The sequence below is a fragment of the Ylistrum balloti genome, unplaced genomic scaffold (assembly GCF_031769215.1).
Source record: "Ylistrum balloti isolate Yb309-2 unplaced genomic scaffold, AGI_CSIRO_Ybal_v1 Utg369640, whole genome shotgun sequence".
NCBI classification, from domain to species: domain Eukaryota; kingdom Metazoa; phylum Mollusca; class Bivalvia; order Pectinida; family Pectinidae; genus Ylistrum; species Ylistrum balloti.
The window spans coordinates 398,358-423,606 of NW_026781901.1; the positions used below are offsets into that span (position 1 = coordinate 398,358).

Sequence of the window (25,249 nt, forward strand, 5' to 3'; positions counted from 1 at the left end):
GAACAAGCCTTCACAATACAACCAGGCTTGTTTTCTACTCCTTTTCTTACCTGTACTGAATGTTACCTGTTCGGAATATTTGAAGGAATTTGATTGGTTGTTCTCGGTCATGTGACTTTAGCCCGTCACGACGCCATATTTGTAGGATCTTTGACACTTTTACAGGTGGAACTTAGGTACATTCTAGTAGAAAGTTTGGGCAACTTGTAATCTACAAAATGAGCGAAAGTGAAAGGAAACCTCGTCTGTGTCATCTAGTGAAATGGCCAGAATTTTCAGGCTATGGTTTCAACTTGCACGCTGAGCGGGGCAAAGCGGGTCAGTACATCGGAAAAGTCGACGAAGGTTCGCCGGCGGTGGCTGCAGGGTTGAAAGAGTCCGACCGCATAGTTGAAGTTAATGGGGTAAACATTGGAAACGAGAATCACCAGCAGGTGGTGTCAAGGATCAAAGCTGGTGGTGAAGAGGTTACTCTACTCGTCGTGGATGCTGAAACTGACAGTTATTACAAAGAAAACCGCATTCTGGTGACAAGTACAGACGAAGATATATTAAAGTTTTCGGCAGCCCGCGACGAGCCACGCCCGGCAGAAACTGAAAGCACCCCACTAGGTAAATATTCCCCATTACACCAAACCGCCCCTGTGTACCAGAGTTGTAAAAAGAGACTCGGTATTGTTGGTGCCACACCCCTGACATGCGTGGGAGATCTGTGGCTATGGTCCTATTTAGTGACATTATCTATGCCACACCCCCCAACTGCTGACCTAGAAAGCATAACTAGTATTGTTTACATAGTGTATAAAGGAATTAGGTATATGCAATATCTACGTTTGTTATCAGCACACATAATTTATTCAGCATCTTGAAAACGAAAGGTTTACGGCAGTGAATGTTTTGGCCTTGTGTTACAGTTTAAGATAGACTGCATTGGTAGGTTAAAAAAATGTTCCCCAAAAGAGAGAGAGAGAGAAAAGAAATATCTCCCTAATTTGAATCGAAAATGAAGTTGAGAATATTTTCACAATTTATAGAGACATGAGTAGTTGTGAAATTAATGTAAACAATGTGATTTACAATTTTATAACAATTTTTTATAATACATGTACTTAATTGATAAATATATAATTATTCAGTAGCTACACACCTATTTACTTTAGTCCAGATATTGTCAGATTTTGAAAAAGATGTATACATGTATCAGTTTGGAATTTGCTATTGCATATCAATGTTATGTGTACATTAGTGATTAATTTTGACTCTTAATAATTTTATATTTTTGTAATTATATATACATTTAAATCACAGGAATTTGACTTGGCATGTGTATGAATTAAAGAGGTAAAATTTTTAAACTTTAGCAGTTTTCAGCATTCATATCTGCGTAATATGTATATCAAATATGAATTTTGAAAAAGATCTTTTCCAACATCAAAGATATTAACCGTGCAAATTATCAGGCTTGAGTTATATGTCAAATATTTCTGGGAGTGTTGCTTTCAATTTGAAAAAAATAATTTCACATCCCACAAAACTTCAAATATACACCTTGACAGTCACATATTTGAAAAGATAGCCAATTCATTACCAGAATTCCTCTCTCTCTCTGATGTACTTGTGGTTCAAAAAGATTGGTTAGGGAAATTTAAATCGAAGTTATGAAACTACGGCTGTGTAAGTATCAAATTGGGAATGGGTCAGATCACAGAACCATATGACTACATTGAACACTCCTTGATCCTAACAGATGCTCTTCCTGTATCCTTTCTGTTAATTTAAAAGTTATAAACAGCTGGTACACATTAAGTGGGTTTTTTAAAAGTTTACTTAAAAATTTGAAATTTTATAGAGAATTCACAGTTACATTTTGTTACTAGCTATATTTGAATTAAGTGCAGCCATAAAGCTGTGCACAGAATTTTTTTTTTTTTGGAATGAAGTAAACAATTTGTCATCTTTACTTATTAACATATTCATGCAAAGTATACATTGTGACAAGTTCCTAAATTGGTGATGTCACAATATTTACGTACAGCCATGTTGATGAACAGGTTGACAAGAGTCGTATACTCCTATCTCACATCTGATTTTCGTTATTACAGTTAACATACAATACTTTTGCATAAATGCATATAAGTGGTATGTGTTTAATTTTCATCATCACCAATGTTTGAAGTATTTTCATTTCCTATCTAAGAGCCCAGTAGTGAGTAATTTCATGTACAGCAGTTGGTTGTTGTATAGAAGAATTTATATATTTGTTGTATAGATGCAGCATTCCATGCCCTTTTAAAGCGAATTTTAGAAGATTTCTATGGTTGAATACACGTAATACTTTGGCAGTGTCATAAATGAGTGTATGATTAACACAAGAGTTTCATTCGTATTGAGTGACATCAACATTGATGCCATTTTTTTTCAAAGGTGAAACTATGTATCATATATGGAAAGGGAGACTTTTTTGTCATTATCTTTAGTAGACATAAGTCCAACAATCTGAATTCTGGTGTCCATCTGAGTAACTTCAATGATAAATGATCAAAATACCACATTTTTCATGTAAATATTGCTGTAACCTGCCCCATTGCTTGGTTTAATTGTCTTTTAAAGATCAAATCAGGAACATTATTCAGATGGACAGTACTTTTTGAATGGTTAAGACTATGCTGTTTCTAGTAGTATAAATGTGGTATTACATATAAGTCATTTAGAGGTTGTACTTTTTGAAATGTGATTTGATTTCCTTTTTTTCCCCGACTGCCTACATTTTTAGGTGATCATACTCCTGTTTGTAAATTGATAACAGCTATAAACAGTGTTTGTTTTTGAAGTGATAGTCCTAATAATAACCACAGTATGATGATTATTAAGTGTGAGTGTGTATAGTGATCACCTGAGGGTGCAGACAGACAAACACCCGGGCACCCCATGGCCCCTTACCTGTGACACGAGCCTCATACTTGAGGCGATAGCAGGTGGGGAGATAAACACTCCCCTTTGTGTATATAATGAAGTCAGTGCCAAGGTGTTTGGGTGGGTAGGGCTTGACCTGTCCATGACTGGCGATTTTAATCATTTGGGCAGTATTCTGGCAATTTCGCACTTTTGCCAATGCAGTTTCTAAATTGTTGACACTGTCTGTTGGAAATTTCAGCTGCTGGGTTTGATTTTTACTGGGGTCACTGATTTTGTGAAACTCAGAAAGCATTAACCACAGACCATTTGGTATTATTGTGATTGAGCATGACATTTACCTGAATTACTGTGGGAGCTCCGCCTTGGCCTCCCACATTATGTTCAGTGAGGTAGCCACCTGCCACTTCAAGGAGACCTTTCTCAAAATGACTGAATTGTTGATGTGACATCATTGACCTGTTTCCACTCAAGGCCAAGACATTGAAATCTGGTACTGACATAACTCTATACAAGGTTAAGATATCCCTGTCTGCAGAACAGGATCATATTTGGTTATATTTCTTGCATACTTACAAACATAATCATGATATTTCAAATTTTTTGTCGTGCAATGTATATAAACATAGATACATCATAAATGGCCGATCAAATATTTATGTGAAATTGATGACATTATCAAAATCTTCCTATTCTTATGGGACTCGCCTAAATTTTGAAGACTCACTATATCTCAAAGTGATTGGGCTTTCCAAAATTTTTGAAATAGTTTTCTTAACTCATCTAATAAAATCCCACTAAAGTCAATGGCAAAGTTCATTACCTTCACATACACAAATAGATCATTGTGCATTGTCAGGATCTATGGTCAGTAAATGACCATTCTGTATACCAGTGGCCATTAGGTAGACAATTGGCTTGAATATATAATCATGAAGCCACTTTAGGGATGGTCCCACTAAGAAGCAAAAGTTATTTATAGCTCATGACCACATTTGAAGGACATTGAGTTAGTTCATTCAATGGAGCAATATATATGCATTGAATTTTCAAATATTATCCATTAGTGGTTATTAAACAAGTCATCCCATGTCATAATTTTAGGACTAATGGTTATATGACACTAGCAGTACAGTGTCTACAGAACCCTGACCATGTATGTCTAAATTTCTTGACTTAATTAAGTGAATTAAATTTTTTTTCTTAGGTTTCTGGACAACTCAACGTCTTGTTTATGATTTATTATGAATAATCATTGGCCATCATTGAGTTTTCATAAAACCTGCAATTGGCTGGAGCACTTTTATGTTTCCTCAAATCTGAATTAACATCAAATGTTTTCATTATTTTCTGTAGTGTTTTCTGATTTAACATCATAATTTTGAAAAATGAAATAATTTTGGCACAAAGAATCTTACTACAATCTGCAGTGAAGCAGGCAACATATTTACCAGTCTATAAGAATTGTGTGTATATACACATTAATGTAGATTGATAAACATAACCAGAGACAGTAATTAATTACCAGACAAATTACAGGTTGTATACCCAAACCCTATCAGGTAACACTCAGTCCCCAGTTAGTACTTAGTGACCAGGTAAAAATGATTATGTTGTAGTTAATAATTGACACCTGGAATTATTGACCAGTCTGGCTACCTAAAGGTGGAGACAGCAGTTTCTTTACACTTCCAGGAACACAAGTATTTTAAGATACAATGACTTTGCTTTTTGCTAAATTAGAAAAACCATGATAGATAGAGATGAATGATATATCACCACTGTGATATATATATATCTTATATATTCTGTGTATTGCAATATTGAGGTGGATGGATTGGAGTGGAGGTGTGTTTTTGTTGTGTTTGTTAGGGGGAGGTGGGGGGCATCTTGATCTCCATGACAAGGAAATGTGTGCATGCATGTTTTTTCAAAGGACTGTCCCATGAAAATGCATAAGATGACATAAGACTATCCAATGAAAATGCATCAGATGACATAAGACTATTCAATGAAAATGCTAAAGATGATATAGGACTCTCCCATGAAAATACATTAGGTGACATCAGACTATCCAATGAAAACGCATAAGATGACATAGGACTATCCAATGAAAATGCATAAGATGACATAAGACTATCCAATGAAAATGCATAAGATGACATAAAACTATCTAATGAAAATGCGTGAGATGATATAGGACTATCCAATGAAAATGCATAAGATGACATAAAACTATCCAATGAAAATGCTTAAGATGACAAAGACTATCCAATGAAAATGCATAAGATGACATAAAACTATCCAATGAAAATGCTTAAGATGACATAAGACTATCCAATGAAAATGCATTAGATGACATAAGACTATCCAATGAAAATGCGTGAGATGATATAGGACTATCCAATGAAAATGCATAAGATGACATAAAACTATCCAATGAAAATGCTTAAGATGACAAAGACTATCCAATGAAAATGCATAAGATGACAAAGACTATCCAATGAAAATGCATAAGATGACAAAGTCTATCCAATGAAAATGCATAAGATGACATAAGACTATCCAATGAAAATGCATAAGATGACATAAGACTATCCAATGAAAATGCATTAGGTGACATCAGACTATCCAATGAAAATGCATTAGATGACATAAGACTATCCAATGAAAATGCGTGAGATGATATAGGACTATCCAATGAAAATGCATAAGATGACATAAAACTATCCAATGAAAATGCTTAAGATGACAAAGACTATCCAATGAAAATGCATAAGATGACATAAAACTATCCAATGAAAATGCTTAAGATGACATAAGACTATCCAATGAAAATGCATTAGATGACATAAGACTATCCAATGAAAATGCGTGAGATGATATAGGACTATCCAATGAAAATGCATAAGATGACATAAAACTATCCAATGAAAATGCTTAAGATGACAAAGACTATCCAATGAAAATGCATAAGATGACATAAAACTATCCAATGAAAATGCTTAAGATGACAAAGACAATACAATGAAAATGCATAAGATGACAAAGACTATCCAATGAAAATGCATAAGATGACAAAGACTATCCAATGAAAATGCATAAGATGACATAAGACTATTCAATGAAAATGCTTAAGATGACATAAGACTATCCAATGAAAATGCTTAAGATGACAAAGACTATCCAATGAAAATGCATAAGATGACATAAAACTATCCAATGAAAATGCTTAAGATGACAAAGACTATCCAATGAAAATGCATAAGATGACATAAGACTATTCAATGAAAATGCATAAGATGACATAAGACTATCCAATGAAAATGCATAAGATGACATAAGACTATCCAATGAAAATGCATAAGATGACATAAAACTATCCAATGAAAATGCTTAAGATGACAAAGACTATCCAATGAAAATGCATAAGATGACATAAAACTATCCAATGAAAATGCATAAGATGACATAAGACTATCCAATGAAAATGCATAAGATGACATAAGACTATCCAATGAAAATGCATAAGATGACATAAGACTATTCAATGAAAATGCATAAGATGACATAAGACTATCCAATGAAAATGCATAAGATGACATAAGACTATCCAATGAAAATGCATAAGATGACATAAGACTATTCAATGAAAATGCATAAGATGACATAAGACTATCCAATGAAAATGCATAAGATGACATAAGACTATCCAATGAAAATGCATAAGATGACATAAGACTATTCAATGAAAATGCTAAAGATGATATAGGACTCTCCCATGAAAATGCATTAGGTGACATCAGACTATCCAATGAAAATGCATTAGATGACATAAGACTATCCAATGAAAATGCATAAGATGACATAAGACTATCCAATGAAAATGCATGAGATGATATAGGACTATCCAATGAAAATGCTTAAGATGATGTAGAGATCTTGGGAACATAAGTAAGCTTTGGTCATAAAAAGGGTGTCACTGTTATCACGGATGATTGGACATGAATATTAAGTGCTCTAGACCACTTTCGAAAAGAGAGCTGTTACATTTGTACATATCTACATGGCAGGTACTTAAGCCTTGTTGGTCAATACACCTACTTAATATATATATGTACTGGTTGTATTGACAGATGCTTTGTTTAAATAAAGTTTAGTTTGGTCTCTGAAAACATTAGCAAGTCAACTTCCAGCAGAAAGATACCCGAGTCAAGGACTTAGTTAAACTTTTGTGTTTGTGTGTTACACGTATGATACCTGTAATATAATATAATACATCTCGTATATAGATCATACATTTTATAGCTATTTAGTCATAGTTAAATATACACGTGAGACAGACATCAACATCAAATAATAAGAAATAAAGTGCCCAACTGAAATATTACAGATAAAGTGCAAGGTGACAAGTGGTTTAGGTTGGTTGTGTATTTACATTTATCTTTGATGTGTTAATCACAGTTTATGCATACTATACAACATGCCATCTCTATTTTTGACTTGTACATGTACAATCTGTAATTATTCAAATCAAAATTGTGATCATGCATTAATAACACCCTGTGGGCTTCTTGTTTATTTGGTATGGTGTATTATATCTGTGTGGGCCAGTTAACATTCCTGTATTTAAGTGTGATATATGTACAGGCATGCATGTGGGCAGGATATGGTGTTGGGCGGGACAAGTCACACATGTATAATAGACATTTGTGTGCGGATGTGAGAGTGATGGGTGACAGGTAGAGAAGGAGTGTCCTTCTGCAGGTAGATTTTATCACTGAGCAGACACCTTCAGGACACTCACCAAGATCGACGTTTCTTCTAATGGAGCCGCAAATTATCAAAGGTACCATAATAATTGCAGCGTATATATGTAACTCGGATATTCTGATGCAAATTACAATATGTTTTTCTATTAGTTTGAAAACAGAAAGGGAAGTGTAGGTTAGAGTTAATATATTCAATATTGAATCAGAAAAAGTAGAAGTGGCTGAAACAATGACGGTGATGATTCATATCTATGTACTTGATGTGTTCCTTATGTATGTTCGAAAAGCAAAAGGAAATTTTACAATGTACAAACGGAGATATTATAGAAACAGTACTTTGGAAGACAGCATGGAAATAATGATACTGTTTCTTGGAAATTTACACAGAAATTGTGATGTGTGTATTAGAAAATGGAAAAGTACTTGGAAATAGCTATATACACCTGTAAGGGTGTGTCTTGGAAAGATGGTTGAATTCCATTGTTCCTCGGTGAGAAGTGCTGGAATATATATATACTGGAGACAATTATATTATTGAATGTATGCATTTTCTTTTTTTACAAAAGACTGATAGACTACAAGTATATGTATTGTGAGATTATTGACAGCAAACTAATGAGAAAAGTGATTCCTATATTGATCATCCACAAGATAATTATAACATCAGATGTTATTGAGATCAACTATTCTAATTCTAAGCTGTTTGAAAATTTAATTTGAATTTTATATTGTGACAAATTTTTGAAAAGTAAAGTGATGGTTTTATGTCAGACTGTGGATTTTTCCAACATTTTACCTGTAATAATGCCTGTTTACATAAACCGCTGTACGAATGGCAATAATGAGGGTTTTAATGTTAAAGGAATTCTTTAAGACAGCTGGTAAATCTGTAATGTTCATGATCTGTTAAAGATCCATTAGGTAGAACTGTTATAAAGTAACCATAATATTTTGTTCCCGATCAACACTGTCCTGGATATATACATTGTATAATGTACTGATATTTTGTAAAACTGATGGCAACACAATTGTCAGGTACAACTCACTCTGGGGGAAAATATGATTATAAAAAAAAGACAAGCTATATCCCATTGAATTGAAGACGTGCTTAATGCAGTCTGAAAGCTCTGATGAATTTATAAAAGAAGTAATAATGATTATGTAAAAGATCAAAAGAGCTTTTGATTAATGACAAGAGAAAAGGGGGTATAAAGACCAGGATATTGATTCTAGAAAAAGGTATCATTTATAATAGATGGTGTATTTGCCAAACATGAAGTAATTATGTGATCGCAATGGACTAAAAATGTTTTCATGAATGTTTGGTACAGATATATTTATATAGATCTTTAAAAAAGATGCTAGTTTGAGATGTTGTTAGATTTAATTTTATTTTCTAGACCCTGAGGATGAGCCTGAACCAGAGGTTGAAGAACAGGAACCTGAGCCTGAACCAGAGGTGGAGCAGGACCCAGAAACTGTGCTCCATGACTACGAAACTGTTCCTCCATATGTTAACCCTCAGGATGAGGAGGAGCAGGAGGTTGCTGCAGAAGTAGAGCCAGAACCAGAACCGGAACTGGCACCAGAACCAGAGCCAGAACCAGAACCAGAGGTCAGCGTGACCCCGGCGGTGGTCAGTGATGTGGTGGAGGATACTCCTGTGAAGTTTTACCCACGTTTGTGTCACATGGCAAAGTGGCCTGATTTTGTCGGCTATGGTTTTAACTTGCATGCAGAAAGAGATCGTACTGGTCAGTTTATTGGCACAGTGGATGATGCCTCACCAGCTCAGACGGCTGGCCTTAAGGAAGGGGATCGGATTATCGAAGTCAATGGATCTAACATTGAGTCTGACTCTCACCAGGAGGTCATTCGCAAGGTGAAAGCTGGCGGGGATGAGACACAGTTATTAGTGGTGGACACCGAGACAGATGAGTACTACAAATCTCGAGGAATTCGGGTTCACAATGGTCTGGAAGAGGTCCGTTATAAGAAGTCTGATCGCAGCGGTAAGATTTCTCTTTAAGTATTTTTAGGCCTGTTTGAAACTTTTGGAAAAGACAAATTTCATCTATTATTGTTTTTATATTGTTTTGATAGAATATACCATTCTTTGGATGGTTGGGTAGTGCAGTGGTAATGCACTTGCCTTTTACCTAGCCATCTGGGGTTCGATTCCCGTAATGGATGTGAAAAGGTATGGGGTCACCTGCCCGACCACGTGGATTTTCCATGGGTACTCTGGTTTCCTCCCACAATAAGACCATACTCTGTATACAAGTATTAGTTCTTATAAGATATCCTGTACCCTGTATATGAGTAGTAGATTATAAAGATCCAACCAGTTAAGAAATAATTGGAAATAAAACAAACATTCTTGTCACATCTCACCTCTGAGTATTCTGGCCTTTTGTCTTTAATTTTTTCTCATGGTTTTCTTACATTGATGTGAAAGCCACTATATTGATGTAACCTGATTCAGCCTGTTAAGTCCGACACTCTATCTAATATGACTTGTGTGTTGTCTTTTTTGTCAGGTTTCACATAAATAGTCATTAATCAAGGAAATTCTCTTTTGTGTTTGTAGAAGTTCAAGAAAACAAGGAGAACCAGGTCCCCAGCATGAACTCGGACAGTGGAGTCACTGCCAGGTTATGTCACATTAAAAAATGGCCTCATTTTCAGGGCTATGGTTTTAATTTACATGCAGAAAAGAACAAAAGTCATGGACAATTTATTGGTAAAATAGATGATGGATCTCCAGCGGAAAATGCAGGATTAAAAGAGGGAGATAGAATTGTGGAAGTGAACGGAGCAAATGTAGAAGTTGAATCCCACCAAGCAGTGATAGGGTATATAAAGGCTGGTGGTAACGAAACAAGACTGCTCGTGGTAGATTCTGCAGCGGATCAGTCTTTTAAATCCCGAGGAATAAAGATTAGTGGTTCCATGTCGCAGCTCCAGTACATCAAGACGGAAGACAGAGGTAAGAATTTACTGATAAATATTAATCAAATTAAAATTCAAAATTGAAAAATGAAAACAACAGATAGAAATGTACTTATTTTTACAAAAGATATGTTCATAATTTTCCTGTTGAATTGTGGAAGTTAAAACCATTTGAAAAGTAAATACTTATGTGATGTATGCTGGTACATATATAAAAGTTTGAAAAGGGGAAAAACAGCATAAATGTGTGTAGACATTTCAAAATCACATGTTAGGAAACATTAGTATCATTGTTAGTTTAATAGGGACACAAAAGTTATATGACAAGTACATATTTCATTGTTACCAATCGCACGACTCATTGAATATGGACGTAAATTGAAAACCTCTTGTATTCATGCTGGTGGAAATATTGGAAGTATTAACTTATATTGAAACTTCAATATATACTCTATATGTTTACTGTAGGTATATCAGGAATGTTGCCTACATGTGATGTAGGTATATCAGGAATGTTGCCTACATGTGATGTAGGTATATGAGGAATATTGCCTATATATGATGTAGGTATACTGTAGGTATGTCAGGAATGTTGCCTATGTGTGATGTAGGTATATGAGGAATATTGCCTATATATGATGTAGGTATACTGTAGGTATGTCAGGAATGTTGCCTACATGTGATGTAGGTATATGAAGAATGTTGCCTATATATGATGTAGGTATACTGTAGGTATTTCAGGAATGTTGCCTACGTGTGATGTAGGTATATGAGGAATGTTGCCTATATATGATGTAGGTATACTGTAGGTATATCAGGAATGTTGTCTATATGTGATGTAGGTATACTGTAGATATATCAGGAATGTTGCCTATATGTGATGTAGGTATACTGTAGGTATATCAGGAATGTTGCCTTTATATGATATAGGTATACTGTAGGTATATGAGGAATGTTGCCTTTTTATGATGTAGATATAACAGGAATGTTGCCTATATGTGATGTAGGTATACTGTAGGTATATGAGGAATGTTGCCTATATATGATGTAGATATATCAGGAATGTTGCCTATATGTGATGTAGGTATACTGTAGGTATATCAGGAATGTTGCCTACATGTGATGTAGGTATACTGTAGGTATATGAGGAATGTTGCCTATATATGATGTAGATATACTGTAGGTATATCAGGAATGTTGCCTACATGTGATGTAGGTATACTGTAGGTATATGAGGAATGTTGCCTATAAATGATGTAGATATATCAGGAATGTTGCCTACATGTGATGTAGGTATACTGTAGGTATATCAGGAATGTTGCCTGTATATGATGTAGATATATCAGGAATGTTGCCTATTTATGATGTAGGCACTGCTTATTGATTGGTTAGAATGGATCAAGTGTAGATGCCTTATATTCATGTACAACAAATATAACAGTGCATTGTATGAACAATACATAACTCTCCACACCTTGGCTTTAGCCTGTGTGTTTATCTGCTCAGTCATGTGCGACAGGCACTTACTCGCTATATATAGCTCATTATAATGGTCAGTTGGGGAGTGTTTAATTTGCTAGCTCAATGTCTGTGCATATGAATTTAGTTTCTCTAGTTCTAAATGAAGATGATTTAAGCCCTGGGGCTGTCACTTTAAAAGGCTGTGGGACAGGTAATACACATTGTGTAGCAATGTTAAAGGTCAACAGGTACATTACCTGTGTCCAGGTCAGACAGATGTACGATAAAGTTATATAAGTTTTTAAGTGTTGACCTATCTGACACAATGAAGCAGACAAACAATGGCCACCTTATATGTTAAGATAACATCTCTCTTAACTGATGTTTATATGATGTATACATGTGTTGTTTTATAAGCAATCTTACCTCAGAAAATTTGTGATTCTCTTCTTATAAAATCAACCATTTACACAAGGGTAAAGTGAAATGATAAACGTAATATCTGCAAAATTGAAAACATGAATTGACGCAAAATGCTTGATATATCGTTAACAAGATGAAATATAAAGTAATTGACCGTCACCTGAATGATGGCGTATGTATGTTAAAAAAAAAGAGACAAAAAAGTTAATTTGTCACCATAATTGTATCGAAGATTGAGTGAAATGACAGTTGTTAGTGACCACTTATGAGAAAAATGAAGGACAGTGAGAAAACAATAGTGAATACATATACATGTAGTTTGAGGAAGCTATATACTTCTAGAGTTATTATGTATGTAAGTAAGATATACCTGGAAGATCTGATGAGGATGACTCAATATACCTTGATAAGTATATATATATACACATATGTATATTTTTCCAGTCATACATTAACATAGGCATAACCAATCAGGTACAAGGTCAGAAATCTTTGTTCATGTAACATTGATTGGCCATCTTTAAGGTATAGATGATCGTGAACATTGGTGTAGCCCGGGGCGAGACACCAACTCGAGGAACAATAGACTTGATGTCTGTCTGCTGTAATATATACATATAACACACACTGTCATCGTCACATAGTGGTCTCATTACATTGGTAGAATTGGACCTAACATTTACACTAATCATCCATATATTGTCAGATGTGTGGGAAATCAGATATATCATATACATTTAGATTTTGTATAGGGAGGAATAAGGTTTGATAAATTCCACTTTTATGTGTACCACAGCTGTCTCTTTTTCAAAAATGAAAATAGATGTTTTTTATTAAAAATGACATTGACTTGTTGGCTTAAAAAGTAAACAAGATGAATGGTTGTAGCTGGGATGTATACGTCCCTGGTTGTAGTGTTTGATGAAGAACTTTGTCTGATACAGAGACCAGTTTGGACATTACTGTAATTATTCAATCATACCAATATCAAAATTCAAACCAACAATCTTGAAATTGTTTTTGAATGTTTATGATTTATAATGACGTGTCTGTCAACAACTTTTGTAAGTTTGATCCACGATATCATCACAACTTGAAATGTCCGTGATGTTCATACCGTATTTCACATGATTAATGATAGCCAAATATCAGGATCATGTAATTACAGAAAAAATGTAACGGTTTCCTAATGAGGTGATCCAGTAGATAAACAACTGCTGCAAAAATTACCGAGTGGTCTCATTTTTATTCCATCTGACTATCTGTTACCAGGTCAACTGAAAACTTATGTTTCCTATGTATCTTGAAACTGATTTAGTGTACAAAAACACATGATTGTCATTGATATATGACTTGCGTAAGCAAAAAAAATTTTGCTTTTAATGGGAAAAATGACTGCTTATAACAGAATTACTCAAACATGCAATACTTTTTTACTTAATTATTCTGTGATTTTGTCCTAGTCTGTACCATTTAGTACATATTTGGAATGTGCTTATGACTTACCAGACTGTGACTATCAGTGTAATTAAGTCTTCACTGAAACAGGTTTCTCAAGTTGTATGTATGTGTCACAACTATGGGCCAGTGTTCAAAACTAGATACCCAGTACATTCACAGTAATGATGGATTCAGCAACACTTCATAATATATATAACCTTATTTACATGTATTTTGTTTTGTTTTTTAACGACTTGAAGAATGCGTGAGGGTTGCATTCACAGGATAAAATGAAAGGGATGAAGTGTAATGTGTGAATCTTAACCATTGATTAGCATTAATTTTCTTTCAAAATGAACATTGTTCTAGAATTATCAGTTTATTTGTCTAGATTATCTACATGTAGATGGAATTTGACCTGTAATCATAGATATCAGCATGTCTCACCTTGAAGCTACAATATAGCTGAAATTCAAGTTTAATACATCATTATGTACATGAATGGAAGTGCTGCAATGTTATCGTGATCCTTGATTACTGTCATGACCTTATGTCTAGGTCAAAAGGTCAAACAATCATTAAGTGCTAAATTTTTAGTGAACAGATTAAGGTTAAAGGTTGTATATTGAATCATCAATTAACATATATCAAAAAAATCTTGTCAACTCAATCAAAGATTAAAATTTAGGAGAGAAATAAAACAAGCTGAATCAGTAATTAATTTCTGAAATTGTTTTTTATTTCTCACTAATTTAATCCATCACAATGCTGATTGGCTATGACAAATAAGGGCTTGAATATAACATTAAGCTGTCTTGAACAATTGGAAATGACTTGGAAAATGATAAAAAATATTTCAATTTTTACCTGTAATTAATTTAAATAAAACTTTTGATCAGTTTTAGACATTAGAATGAATGATACTGATTTTAGACACCATTTCAGTCTTGTTTTATATATATATATATATATATATTAATATATAAAGCAATATAAAACCCCATGTCTTTGAAAATTTGAATTGTCTAAAAAAATTACTTAAATGTTGGTGTGATTGGTACATAAGTATTATACAGGTGTAACATTTTGTAGGTATGCATATACATGTAGGCTAGAATAGGTGTGGCGAGTCTTATCAGGTAGACTGTTTATTACCTGGTATATGTCAAACAGATAATGGTTCACTGTATAACAACTGAGACATGGAACTGGAGAGGTTTCTGATTAGGTTAGCAATAGTCAGTTTATTCTATAATCCTATACATCCACAAGTATAATCCTCCAAAGATCTTGATATGAAGGATTTAGGAGGGGCCATACTAGCTCTGTTAGTACATTATAGACCATCAGACTATACAACCTCATGTGAAAGTCTGAGGTGTGTGGTTCGATCCCTACTGAGGACAGTTTGTGTATTTATAAGAAGCTGAAATCACAGATTGTCGTGGGGAAGACACTACCCTCATTGCTCTTTAGTTAGTTAGTTAGTTAATAAGTTAAATAGTTAGTTAGTTAGTTAGTTCATTAGTTAGTTAGTTAGTTTCAGGTTTTCCATTTCTGCAACTCCTATTGCCAGGTATCATCTCACCGACAAACATCCATGATAGGGCAACGTGTAGTGGTGGGATTCGTAGGGCCTCTCATAGGGTGTTCAGCTAAGTATCTACCAGCTATCACAGGGAGAGTCTGCCCAGCTGGCTTTAACAGTTAAACAGATATAGTCGAGTGACCATTATAATCTGATAAAATCAAACTTTTAGGTTCACTTCAAAATCAGTATACAAGTCATGTCAGAATTCATATAGATTAGAATATAACAGAAAAGTCTTTCCAGTCTTTCCTCAATATAAAATAGACACATTAATTTTATAAATGAGATAATTGTGAAGCATCATTAATTATGACATTATAATAGTGTTATTACATGTGTGTCTTACGATGGCTTATGACAGGGGCGTGATATTTTACTGAACAGACCAGTTACATGTGATAAAATACATATGATGCAAAGTCTTCATCCTGAGCTGTCATGCATACATCATATTAAGATTAGAGAAGAGACACACGTCATATTATTAGATTGTTTTTGACAACCTGTTTAACACTAACAAGGATTTTTACTCTACAATAATTCTATCTATGGCTGATTTGGACTTCTTCTTGTTACAGGGGCTCCAGTCAATGGACAAGCAGAAGTCGTAAGTATTCTTTAGAAAATTATAAACATGTAGACTAGTATATGGCTAAAAGATGTTGACTGAATGGTTTTCAAAGTTGATTACAGTACGCATATCAAATTTGTTCAGGAAAAAAAAAGATGAAAGAGATTTCCTTTTTTTAATCTTTTTAAGAAATACAGAGCTGAATCGGATCAGAATCCTGATACTAATATATTGCCTCGTGAAAATCAATACCAAAGCCATTTAGCTTGGCTTGATGAGAACTTTTATGCCCTGTTTTTTTAATACATGAAAAAAATTCATTTTTTTTATTACCAAATGTTACAGTCTTTAACTAATAGTCTTTGATCACACTTTATCAAATATCTGTTTCAAGCTAATGCACATTGTACCAAATTTAATCAATTCTGCTTTACAGTTTTACAATTCTGAATTTTGACCTATGACTCATTGACCTTTTGACTTGTGTAATTAATCTATGCAATATTTAATTACAGTCTCAGCCTCAACGCCAAATGGCTCCTACTCCAGCAGTAAACTCTGCTCCGCCTCAGACAAATGGCAAACCTGCTGACCTGTCCCAGGGGCTCCAAATGTCCGCCAAAGAAATGAGAGAGATGCTTGCTCGTAAGAAGAAGGCCGATCCAAAACACAACAAGATGTCTTTCCAGTCCAAACTTGAGGCCTTCCAGAAAATGTGATTGTTGTAGCAACAGTCTATATCTGGGATGTACAGAACACCTCTGTGGGCTGTACAGAACACCTCAGTAAACTCTAGAGGTGGGAAATATGTTAGAATGATGTTTCATATGTTAGAATGAAGTTTCATAAGTATACAGATACATTTGAATTATATTCGTGCATCTGGTAAAGGTCGTCCATATAGATTTATTCATGTAAAGAGTCGAGGTGGACTTGAAATAGAGATACAGTGATGTTTCTGATGTAGGTTGATAGTACAGACATACCTATGTATCATGAGAATTACGGTCTTACAGATGTATACATAGAACAGAGATTCCAGTTTGTTTTTTTCTCTAACTATGATAGGTTATATCTATTAGGTGAAGATTATGAATATCTGTATGAATGTGGGTAAGAGCTCTTTGTATGACTGCTACATTATATAAGTTCCTCTATGGCCAATGTTCTGAGTGTTGTAAACACACTCTAATCTAGTATTTTCATGAACTGCTGGATTGACTTTTGGTCAAGCTGAGCTGAAGCCTGGCGTATATATAAACATGGTTGACCCTCTTGAATTATTAGACGAATCCCAAATGAAATACCGCATTTTGCTACATTGAAGTCTACATTGATCATCATTTTGCAGTTTCTTGTACTCAGGACCAAGAATGTTAATACTGTGTGTTATTCATGTTTAATTTCCTAAATTTTGTAAGTTGGTAGATCCATGTCCTATCTCCATTCAACAGGAAAAGTAAGTCCAGTCGCCTCCTATAGAATCCATGTACATTTATTTTGTTCTTGTTGATTAACAAAATAGCATTTCTGAAAGTACAAGAAATAGGATTCCAAACTAAAATATCAAACTTCACCTTACACCTTAAACTAGTGATGTTCTGTTTAATTGACCTCGTCAAGTATTTGTTGGTTACACCTATTAGATAATAATTGAATACATTGCTTGTCAGTAAAATAAAAAGTGGCATTCACGTTTTCTATCTTTCGCAGAAAAGTCTTGAATCTCGATCATGTCAATGAACATTACGAAGTGATTAAGTATCTGGTTTAATGAGACAAGTCATCATAAATAGACAGATCTTATCACAGTAGTGTAGTGTATTCTTCATGATATTGCGACAAAAAAGTGTTAAGTACAAGGACTACAATTTTTAAATTCTTTATTTCTGCATGATGTTATCAATTTATCATTGCAGAAATGAGATGTATGTCTTTCCTTTAATTGGTGATTAGTCAATAATTGATTTGTTCACATGATCTAATGATCGATCATGAAATCACAACTTAACACTATGTTAAACAACACAGTGGAAGAATATAACAACACAATGCTGATTTATCCTCCTTGTTAATGCCAGAACATTTTTGTATGGCAAAACATCTTTTTTTTTTCTTTGGTTTATTTAATTTTTTGGAGTTCTGTAGGAATCCAATATGTTTTGAATGAGATTTAAGTCAAACAAGATTTGGTAATAATTATTCTACGGGTAACTTAGGCAGTATAACTTTCGATATCAAGTGTCTTTTCGGTCATTAGAATGCGACTAAGATGGGAATTGGATCTATCTGTTACTGTAATGGATGCTTGCTTTACATTCATTGAATGAGAATTCATGCTACCTTTATGTATGGACCAAGTTATTGATCATGACCTGGTGAGTTGTCAGAACCAAACTCGAGTACATTCCATCTTTGTAATGGGAACAGTAAAAGAACAACAGCATTTGTGAACCATTTAAAACACTAGCATTTCATCTATAATATATATTAAATGACCAACGGTGTATTTTCTATTCCATAACATGTTGAAATTTCATTAATTATACAAATTAAAAATTATTCTTGACCATGCATCTCATTAATCTGTAAACTGCAGTCAGGCAAATCTGGAGAAAGATGTGGTAATGTAGTCTGGTTAAGGATTTGTTCAGAATAGCGCCATTTGCTTAATAAAGAAAAAGATGGGAAAAAAAGAGAGGAAAGAAAAGAATGGAAAAATAGCAATGCTCACTTTATTAATGCCAAATACAAGATTGTCATGTAGTATATATATATATAATTATGTAGTTCACATGCTTAAAACTTATTCTTGTGAAAAGATAATTGAAAGTGTCTCAGTGTTTACCTTGGTTGATAATACATGTGTAAGTGTTTGTGATGATCTTTAAGGCTGTTCGCTCATGATTGATGAAGTATTACTGTCGGTGATTGCGGCGTTTTTGTGATAACATTTTAAATCGTGGTTAGTGAGAAATATATCGGAAAGGAGAAAAACTGGATATTTAGTATCCTTATTTACATTGTCCTTATGTTCATTGATGAGATGTTAGATTGCCAGAATATGACATTTTTACTCTGTATTTGGTTTAAATGACTGATACGTCTTTTTTCACAGTTCAGACATTCTTGTAACCAAAATAATTAACGACTGCCCGTTGTTCGTAACTGTAATGTTTATCAATGTTGATGCATTCGTTTGTACATTACTAAGCAACAGGCACTTGTTGAGTCATATTTGGTCATAATGTATTGTTTTTTCAAGATCTTTTTTTTTTAAATCATTGTTAAAGATTGCAAACGTTGTCTCATTTTGTTATCATATTTTGTTAAAGTTTGTGAGTTGTAGTACATCCCACTGTATTTGGCTTATCTCTTTTTAGATATTGTGAAGGAAATTTTTCAACTGCTGCGACTTTTTCATTGCAATATCATCTCTTGAGAGGTCACCACAATACAAAAAAAAAACATTTTAAAATGTCAACAGTAAAGAAATTTTACTTGATTAGCTGTAACATGTGTAAACTTTTTTTTTTTTTTTTAAATTTTTAGCTTCCTAAGATTTTTTAGGATGATGTAGCTGTTTGATAAATCTATGAGATATGAAATGGTTGGTTGTATTTTTTCTCACAATCGGAAAGAGAGATAGAACCACTTACAAATCATGGGCTGATGCTTAATCACTTAACTTCATATTTACTCATGTATAAGTGTATCATTGATAATTATATAGAGATGTTTATCATACTCTGGAGTATTAGTTAGATTTCAATGACCCTCCCCCCCCCCTTCCTCCCCCTCCCACTCACCCACCACACACTTCCCTCTCACTATTCCTAACATTGAATTTGTTTTCACGGATTGGACAGAAATCAAACTTGTAAACACCATTGTTAACTAGCACTTGTACTATATAGCCATTTATTTGCCATAAATCAATTTTTGATCACCAGAAAGAGTTCTGATTGTACTAGTAAAGATTTAGAAAAATTTGTGTTCAGTGATAATGTGTTGATGAAATCTGTTTTTTGCTAGGTTTAGCCATTAGGTATAATCTGTTTTGATAATACATGTATATGAAACATTCCAGATTTATTTGAACCATTCTCTGGTAATTCTTTTCAACCATATACATATTTGAGATGGTTCTACTCATCCCATTGAAAGCTGGATGAATTTCTGTCCAGATATAATTTCTGTCTTTAGTGCTCAAACCCAATTCCTTTGAACCTGGTTTTAGATATACATAAGCAGGGCCAGTATGGTAAAAAGATATTAGTGTGAAGAGTTAAAAGTTGCACGTTTAAAGGTGATGGAATTATGAGAGGGCCTGCCCCGTAAATGTTTTTGCAAAAATGATATCCCTTTTTTATATACGTTTTCCTTTTCATAGAAGGGACCAATTAATCAGAACTTGGACAATCGAGAAGTCTACTTTGCAGGATGTTTGGTTTTGTATGTATACTTTTGGTATTTTACCTGCAAAATCAGTTTGATAAAATATATAGTTCCAGAAAGTTTTAAACATATACTGCAAATGGACTTCACTACTGAACTGTGAAATCAGTTAGACAAACTTAACTTTTACTAACCAAACAAATTGGAGTGTAATGGGGACTAATTTGCCATATGTAGATATTTTTTTGTTACAACCAGGTTTTTTTTTTTATTTAATCGCCACAACTGAATATTACAGCAATAATCATTCAGCTTTATCATCATAATCCCGTATGACTAATATATTGAGGTCTTCACCTGTATATATATATATATATATCTCACAGAAATTTCGTCCAACTAAAATGTGATTATATATTTAACCAGTGGAGGTAATGTTTACTGTCTATAGAAGGTTGTGTGCTCTAGATGTTCATATGTTAAATCTTTAATGTGCTTCAACCCTGCACAAACACTGATGTACTGTATATTTGATCATTTTCAAACAGGATTGATTTATAAAATGATGGCAGACTTGCATATATACAGTATTGTATATGCTTTTCAAAGCAAGAACAAATTTCAACAGGAATTTTTGCAGAAAAAAACTGAGTATCTTGAATATATTGAATCTAAAGACAAGCTTCATCAGCATTCACATTTTATATTTTTCTTTTGGTATTTGGGCAAACTCTGAAAAATTTGAATTCTGGTTTGTGTATGCAGTGTATGATGGATTGTTTACAGGGCTGTATACTGTTACTTTGTGCTCGACATTCTGTGCTTTATATAGACAACTTTTGTTGTCCAGGTTGAAATGGACCAGAGGATTTATCTGGTATATTTATGTACGTAATTCATATTTTTGTACAATTATGTCATTTTAATACTTTAAATTCCTCAAGATCGAAAAGAAAATGAAAGGTGTGGCTTGTGATTTATTTATTCAGAGCCAGAAAAAATGATCTCTGGTTTATCTTTTGTGAACTGGCAGGTTGGACTTTTTCATCCATTATAAATCTTTGGAAAATTGAAAAGGAAAGGTTTTACATTGAAGTGAGGTTTAGATCATAGCTGCTGTGATGGATGTACATAGTAATATATGCGTTATACTGTCTATATATATACAAAGTGTACCGTTATAATCTTGTGTCCAGACACTTGATATATTCCAGGAACAAAATGTTATATTTTGGTACAAATAAACTTAAAAAACAAACACCATATTGCTTGTTTTTTATTCTACTGATAGGAATTGGTCATTGAGTATTGAAGTCATCATTTCAACTGTTTCTGGCTCTAGATGGTCCCTGTCAAGTTCTGGTGAAATTTGTGAAGTAATTTGAAGAAAAACTTGCAAATATGAGAATGATAATGTGTACAAAACAGGAGCAATGAAAAATGTCTTTTCCAGAGGGAAATGTCCTGCCACTATAGGCATTTCCACTAGTGAAGACTTGAGTAAGGTGACCTGTACTCTCAACTTCTACCTACTCATGGGCCAGCTAATATCTGGAATCTGGTCTCTCCCGTTTCTTCATAAGTAATAATACAAACATTAAAATGGAAAATTTTCTTTATTTTATATTATTAAATCAGTGCTACTATTCAAAGTGTAACTTACACATATATCTTAAATCCCAATGGGACACTCACAACATAGGTCACATGGTCAGTTTTGACCTTGACCTTACATTTTGAAACATTAGTACTCCCACTTAGCAAGGGCAAGTTCAGTCATCCATGCCGTTTACTATAGTCCGGCCGGGCTATCTTTTATAGTTTCACATGCCAATAAACGCTAACCAAATGATGACGCAGGTAAAGACCGTGTCTGGTTGCTCTGGTCTGATCAAATGTTGGTCAAGCTATTGTCTAGAAAACTTTTGGTTTTGTTACATATCCGTACCACAAACTACTAAGTTTGTTTGATATTAGTATAGTAAGACTATGGTAACTATAGCTGGTGATCAAACTTGCCTCCGTAACAATTCGCATGTACACATACCACTTAGAAAATAAGTCAGGGACTTTTACATAATCGTATCATCATCAACAGATGCATTATGGATGAAAGGCAATTTAAAACATACACCTCCCAACAATAGTTGGCAAAAGAGTTTGATATCAGTAATTACCACCTTTAATTGGTATATACTAGCAGGTTATTTCACAATTGTCTACCATAAGCTTTGTAAATACATAAGGAATAAAGGTTCTTATTAAAAGGGTTTGAATCCAGGTTTACTAGTCTTGCCCTCTGTATATTGTGGCTAGTTACCATGGTTACACATATCAAATAGTTTCCACTGTTTGGTCCGGACAATTACACTGAAACACCACAAGTTGGCCCAGAGTACATATACCACATATATCCAACAACAAACCTATCCACATATAATAAACCCACCCATATCTATTGCTGTCAATTAAATATTACAAACAAATGCTAATTCATAGACCAGGTATTGAACAAATCACATGTCATCTCATCTGAATGCTTCTGTAAATGTACATTTTTTAGTGGTAACTTATTTTAGCATTTTTCATACTTAGAGTATTTGATATATTGCCTATATAAAGCCACTATTACTGATGTACAGAGTCATCATTATTGTACTAGTCTAGAAACTATCACCCAGCTTTAAGATATTAAGTTCTGCTATAAGCAAAAGTATATAATAAGCTTTGAACCATTAATTAACAGCTTGGCAAATTTTGATTGGCTGATTCTAGAGCACAGAAGCCAATCAGAATACAATCTGATTTTTGAATGAACTAACCATGATTGTACATGTCAGACAGCACCTGGATTTCAGTCATCAGGTAAGAAGACCACAGTTTTATGATGTCTCAAAAAATACTTCCCTAGAAGAGGTGGGACAAATTAGATAAAATTGTTTCCTGAGTGAGGCCAACTGTAACTATCATGTTTTCTCTATTGCACTCTTCCCACTCTGATTTCCTAACATCTCCAATTCTCCTGGCCAGGATGAAAGCACACGATACAATAACTTCTCCTGCTCAGCAACTTCTATCAATTTTTTTAACTTCCATTCCATTTTCCATTTGGTGATGTTGGAGACTCAAGTTACTCATCAAACTTCATAAACTTAGCAACACAATAAGGCAGATTCACCCCCATAGATCGACCTACTACTCTTTCCAATGATACAGGTTATAAAATTTGCGAATCCCACACTTTACTGCTCATCAGTCCATGATACAACACTATGTTATTAAAGGTAAAATTTTAGATATATATTTTAAAAGTAATGCTTTTCATTTTTATAAATACTATTACACAATAACTTGTCCTAAGACTGAAAATTATTACTTTTAAGTTCATAACATACACAGAAATTTTACTTTTTAGTATATGTACCTATTTTTCAAACAATTCAACTTGATTTTTTAATTAATAAATATTATTGAAAGTATGAAATCAGAATTTGTGAAATCTGTTCATCACATTCATGTAGCACTTTTGAAACAAGATTTTCTGGTGCAGGTGCTGTTTATATCTTCAATTCCGTCTTCTTGACCGAAAATCTAGTTGGTCATCAGCAGCTTGTGGAAGCATCTCCTCTCCTGTCCTCTGCACTAGTTTGGCCTGCACGAAATGACAATCACCTTCAGGCACCATCTGATCTCCGAGAAATATCCCCATCCTTCATGCATAAGCTAGTTATAGGATGAAGGAAGTACTTGTAATGCAGGTATATGTATCATCAAGACTGTTTGGTACTAAAAAGTTTTCCTGTCACAGGGCAGACATGTTTGTTTTTTGCACAATGTACATGTGTCACAACTCCATTTGGATAACGCACAAAAGAAGTGTCACCAAAAGCCCGATTACACATCGCACACATCCTGAAATACAGAAGAAAAAATGATAATGCATTATAAATGAGATCACAGATACTATCAAACATTTTAAAACACTGCCAACACTTAGGTACACAATGACTTTCACAACTTCTTTCCTGGTATCAGCAATATCAATGGATTGTCTGGAATTGTAAGGCTTTAGTAGAAGAGCAAATTTGATGATGTCTAATACGGTAAAGAAAAAGAAAAAACAAAAAATTTCAGGGAACAAGATTAAATTGACAAACTCTTGGAGGCTATGATAACGCATTCGGTAGAGCATTTGTATACAAGGCCTCAGATGTGTGATTTGACCTTCCCTTCTCATGGCAGTTAGTGTTTCTCAAGAAGCTGAAACAGACCAGTCTGTAATGTCATAATTTTATTGCTCTGGATGGCAAGCAACGAGCCTTCTGTATGTTGTTCGGTGAGACAATCACCAGCTCCAGGTATCTTATTACTCTTATTTGCTGTGTTTAATTGCCCTGTGGAAAGCCACCATCATTTGGAGAAAGGTTTCCTTGTAGAACCCCTAATCCAACATCATGGAATTGGCAAAGTGACAGAATAAGATTGTCAATGTGACAGAATAAGATTGTCGATGTGACAGAATAAGATCGTCAAAGTGACAGAATACGATCGTCAAAGTGACAGAATAAGATCGTCAATGTGACAGAATAAGATTGTCGATGTGACAGAATAAGATCGTCAAAGTGACAGAATACGATCGTCAAAGTGACAGAATAAGATCGTCGATGTGACAGAATAAGATGGTCAATGTGACAGAATAAGATCGTCAAAGTGACAAAATAAGATGGT

General features: G+C 34.1%; 2 protein-coding genes across 2 annotated transcripts in view; one reads left to right on the plus strand and one right to left on the minus strand.

Moving 5' to 3' along the window:
• Positions 1-218: 218 nt before the first annotated feature.
• Positions 219-17,984, plus strand: LOC132553760 (Na(+)/H(+) exchange regulatory cofactor NHE-RF1-like). The gene is made up of 5 exons (XM_060218032.1): positions 219-612; positions 9,086-9,697; positions 10,276-10,674; positions 16,131-16,159; positions 16,639-17,984. Exons 1-5 carry the CDS (start codon positions 219-221, stop codon positions 16,840-16,842), a joined length of 1,638 nt encoding a protein of 545 aa, XP_060074015.1. The 3' UTR covers positions 16,843-17,984.
• Positions 17,985-23,843: 5,859 nt separating this feature from the next.
• The window catches only part of LOC132554591 (transforming growth factor-beta receptor-associated protein 1-like), a 37,525-nt gene continuing 36,119 nt past the window's right edge, over positions 23,844-25,249 (minus strand). The window contains exon 22 of the mRNA XM_060218918.1: positions 23,844-24,433. Within this exon, the coding sequence (XP_060074901.1) occupies positions 24,292-24,433 (142 nt within the window). The 3' untranslated portion in view covers positions 23,844-24,291. The remainder of the gene's footprint in view (positions 24,434-25,249) is intronic.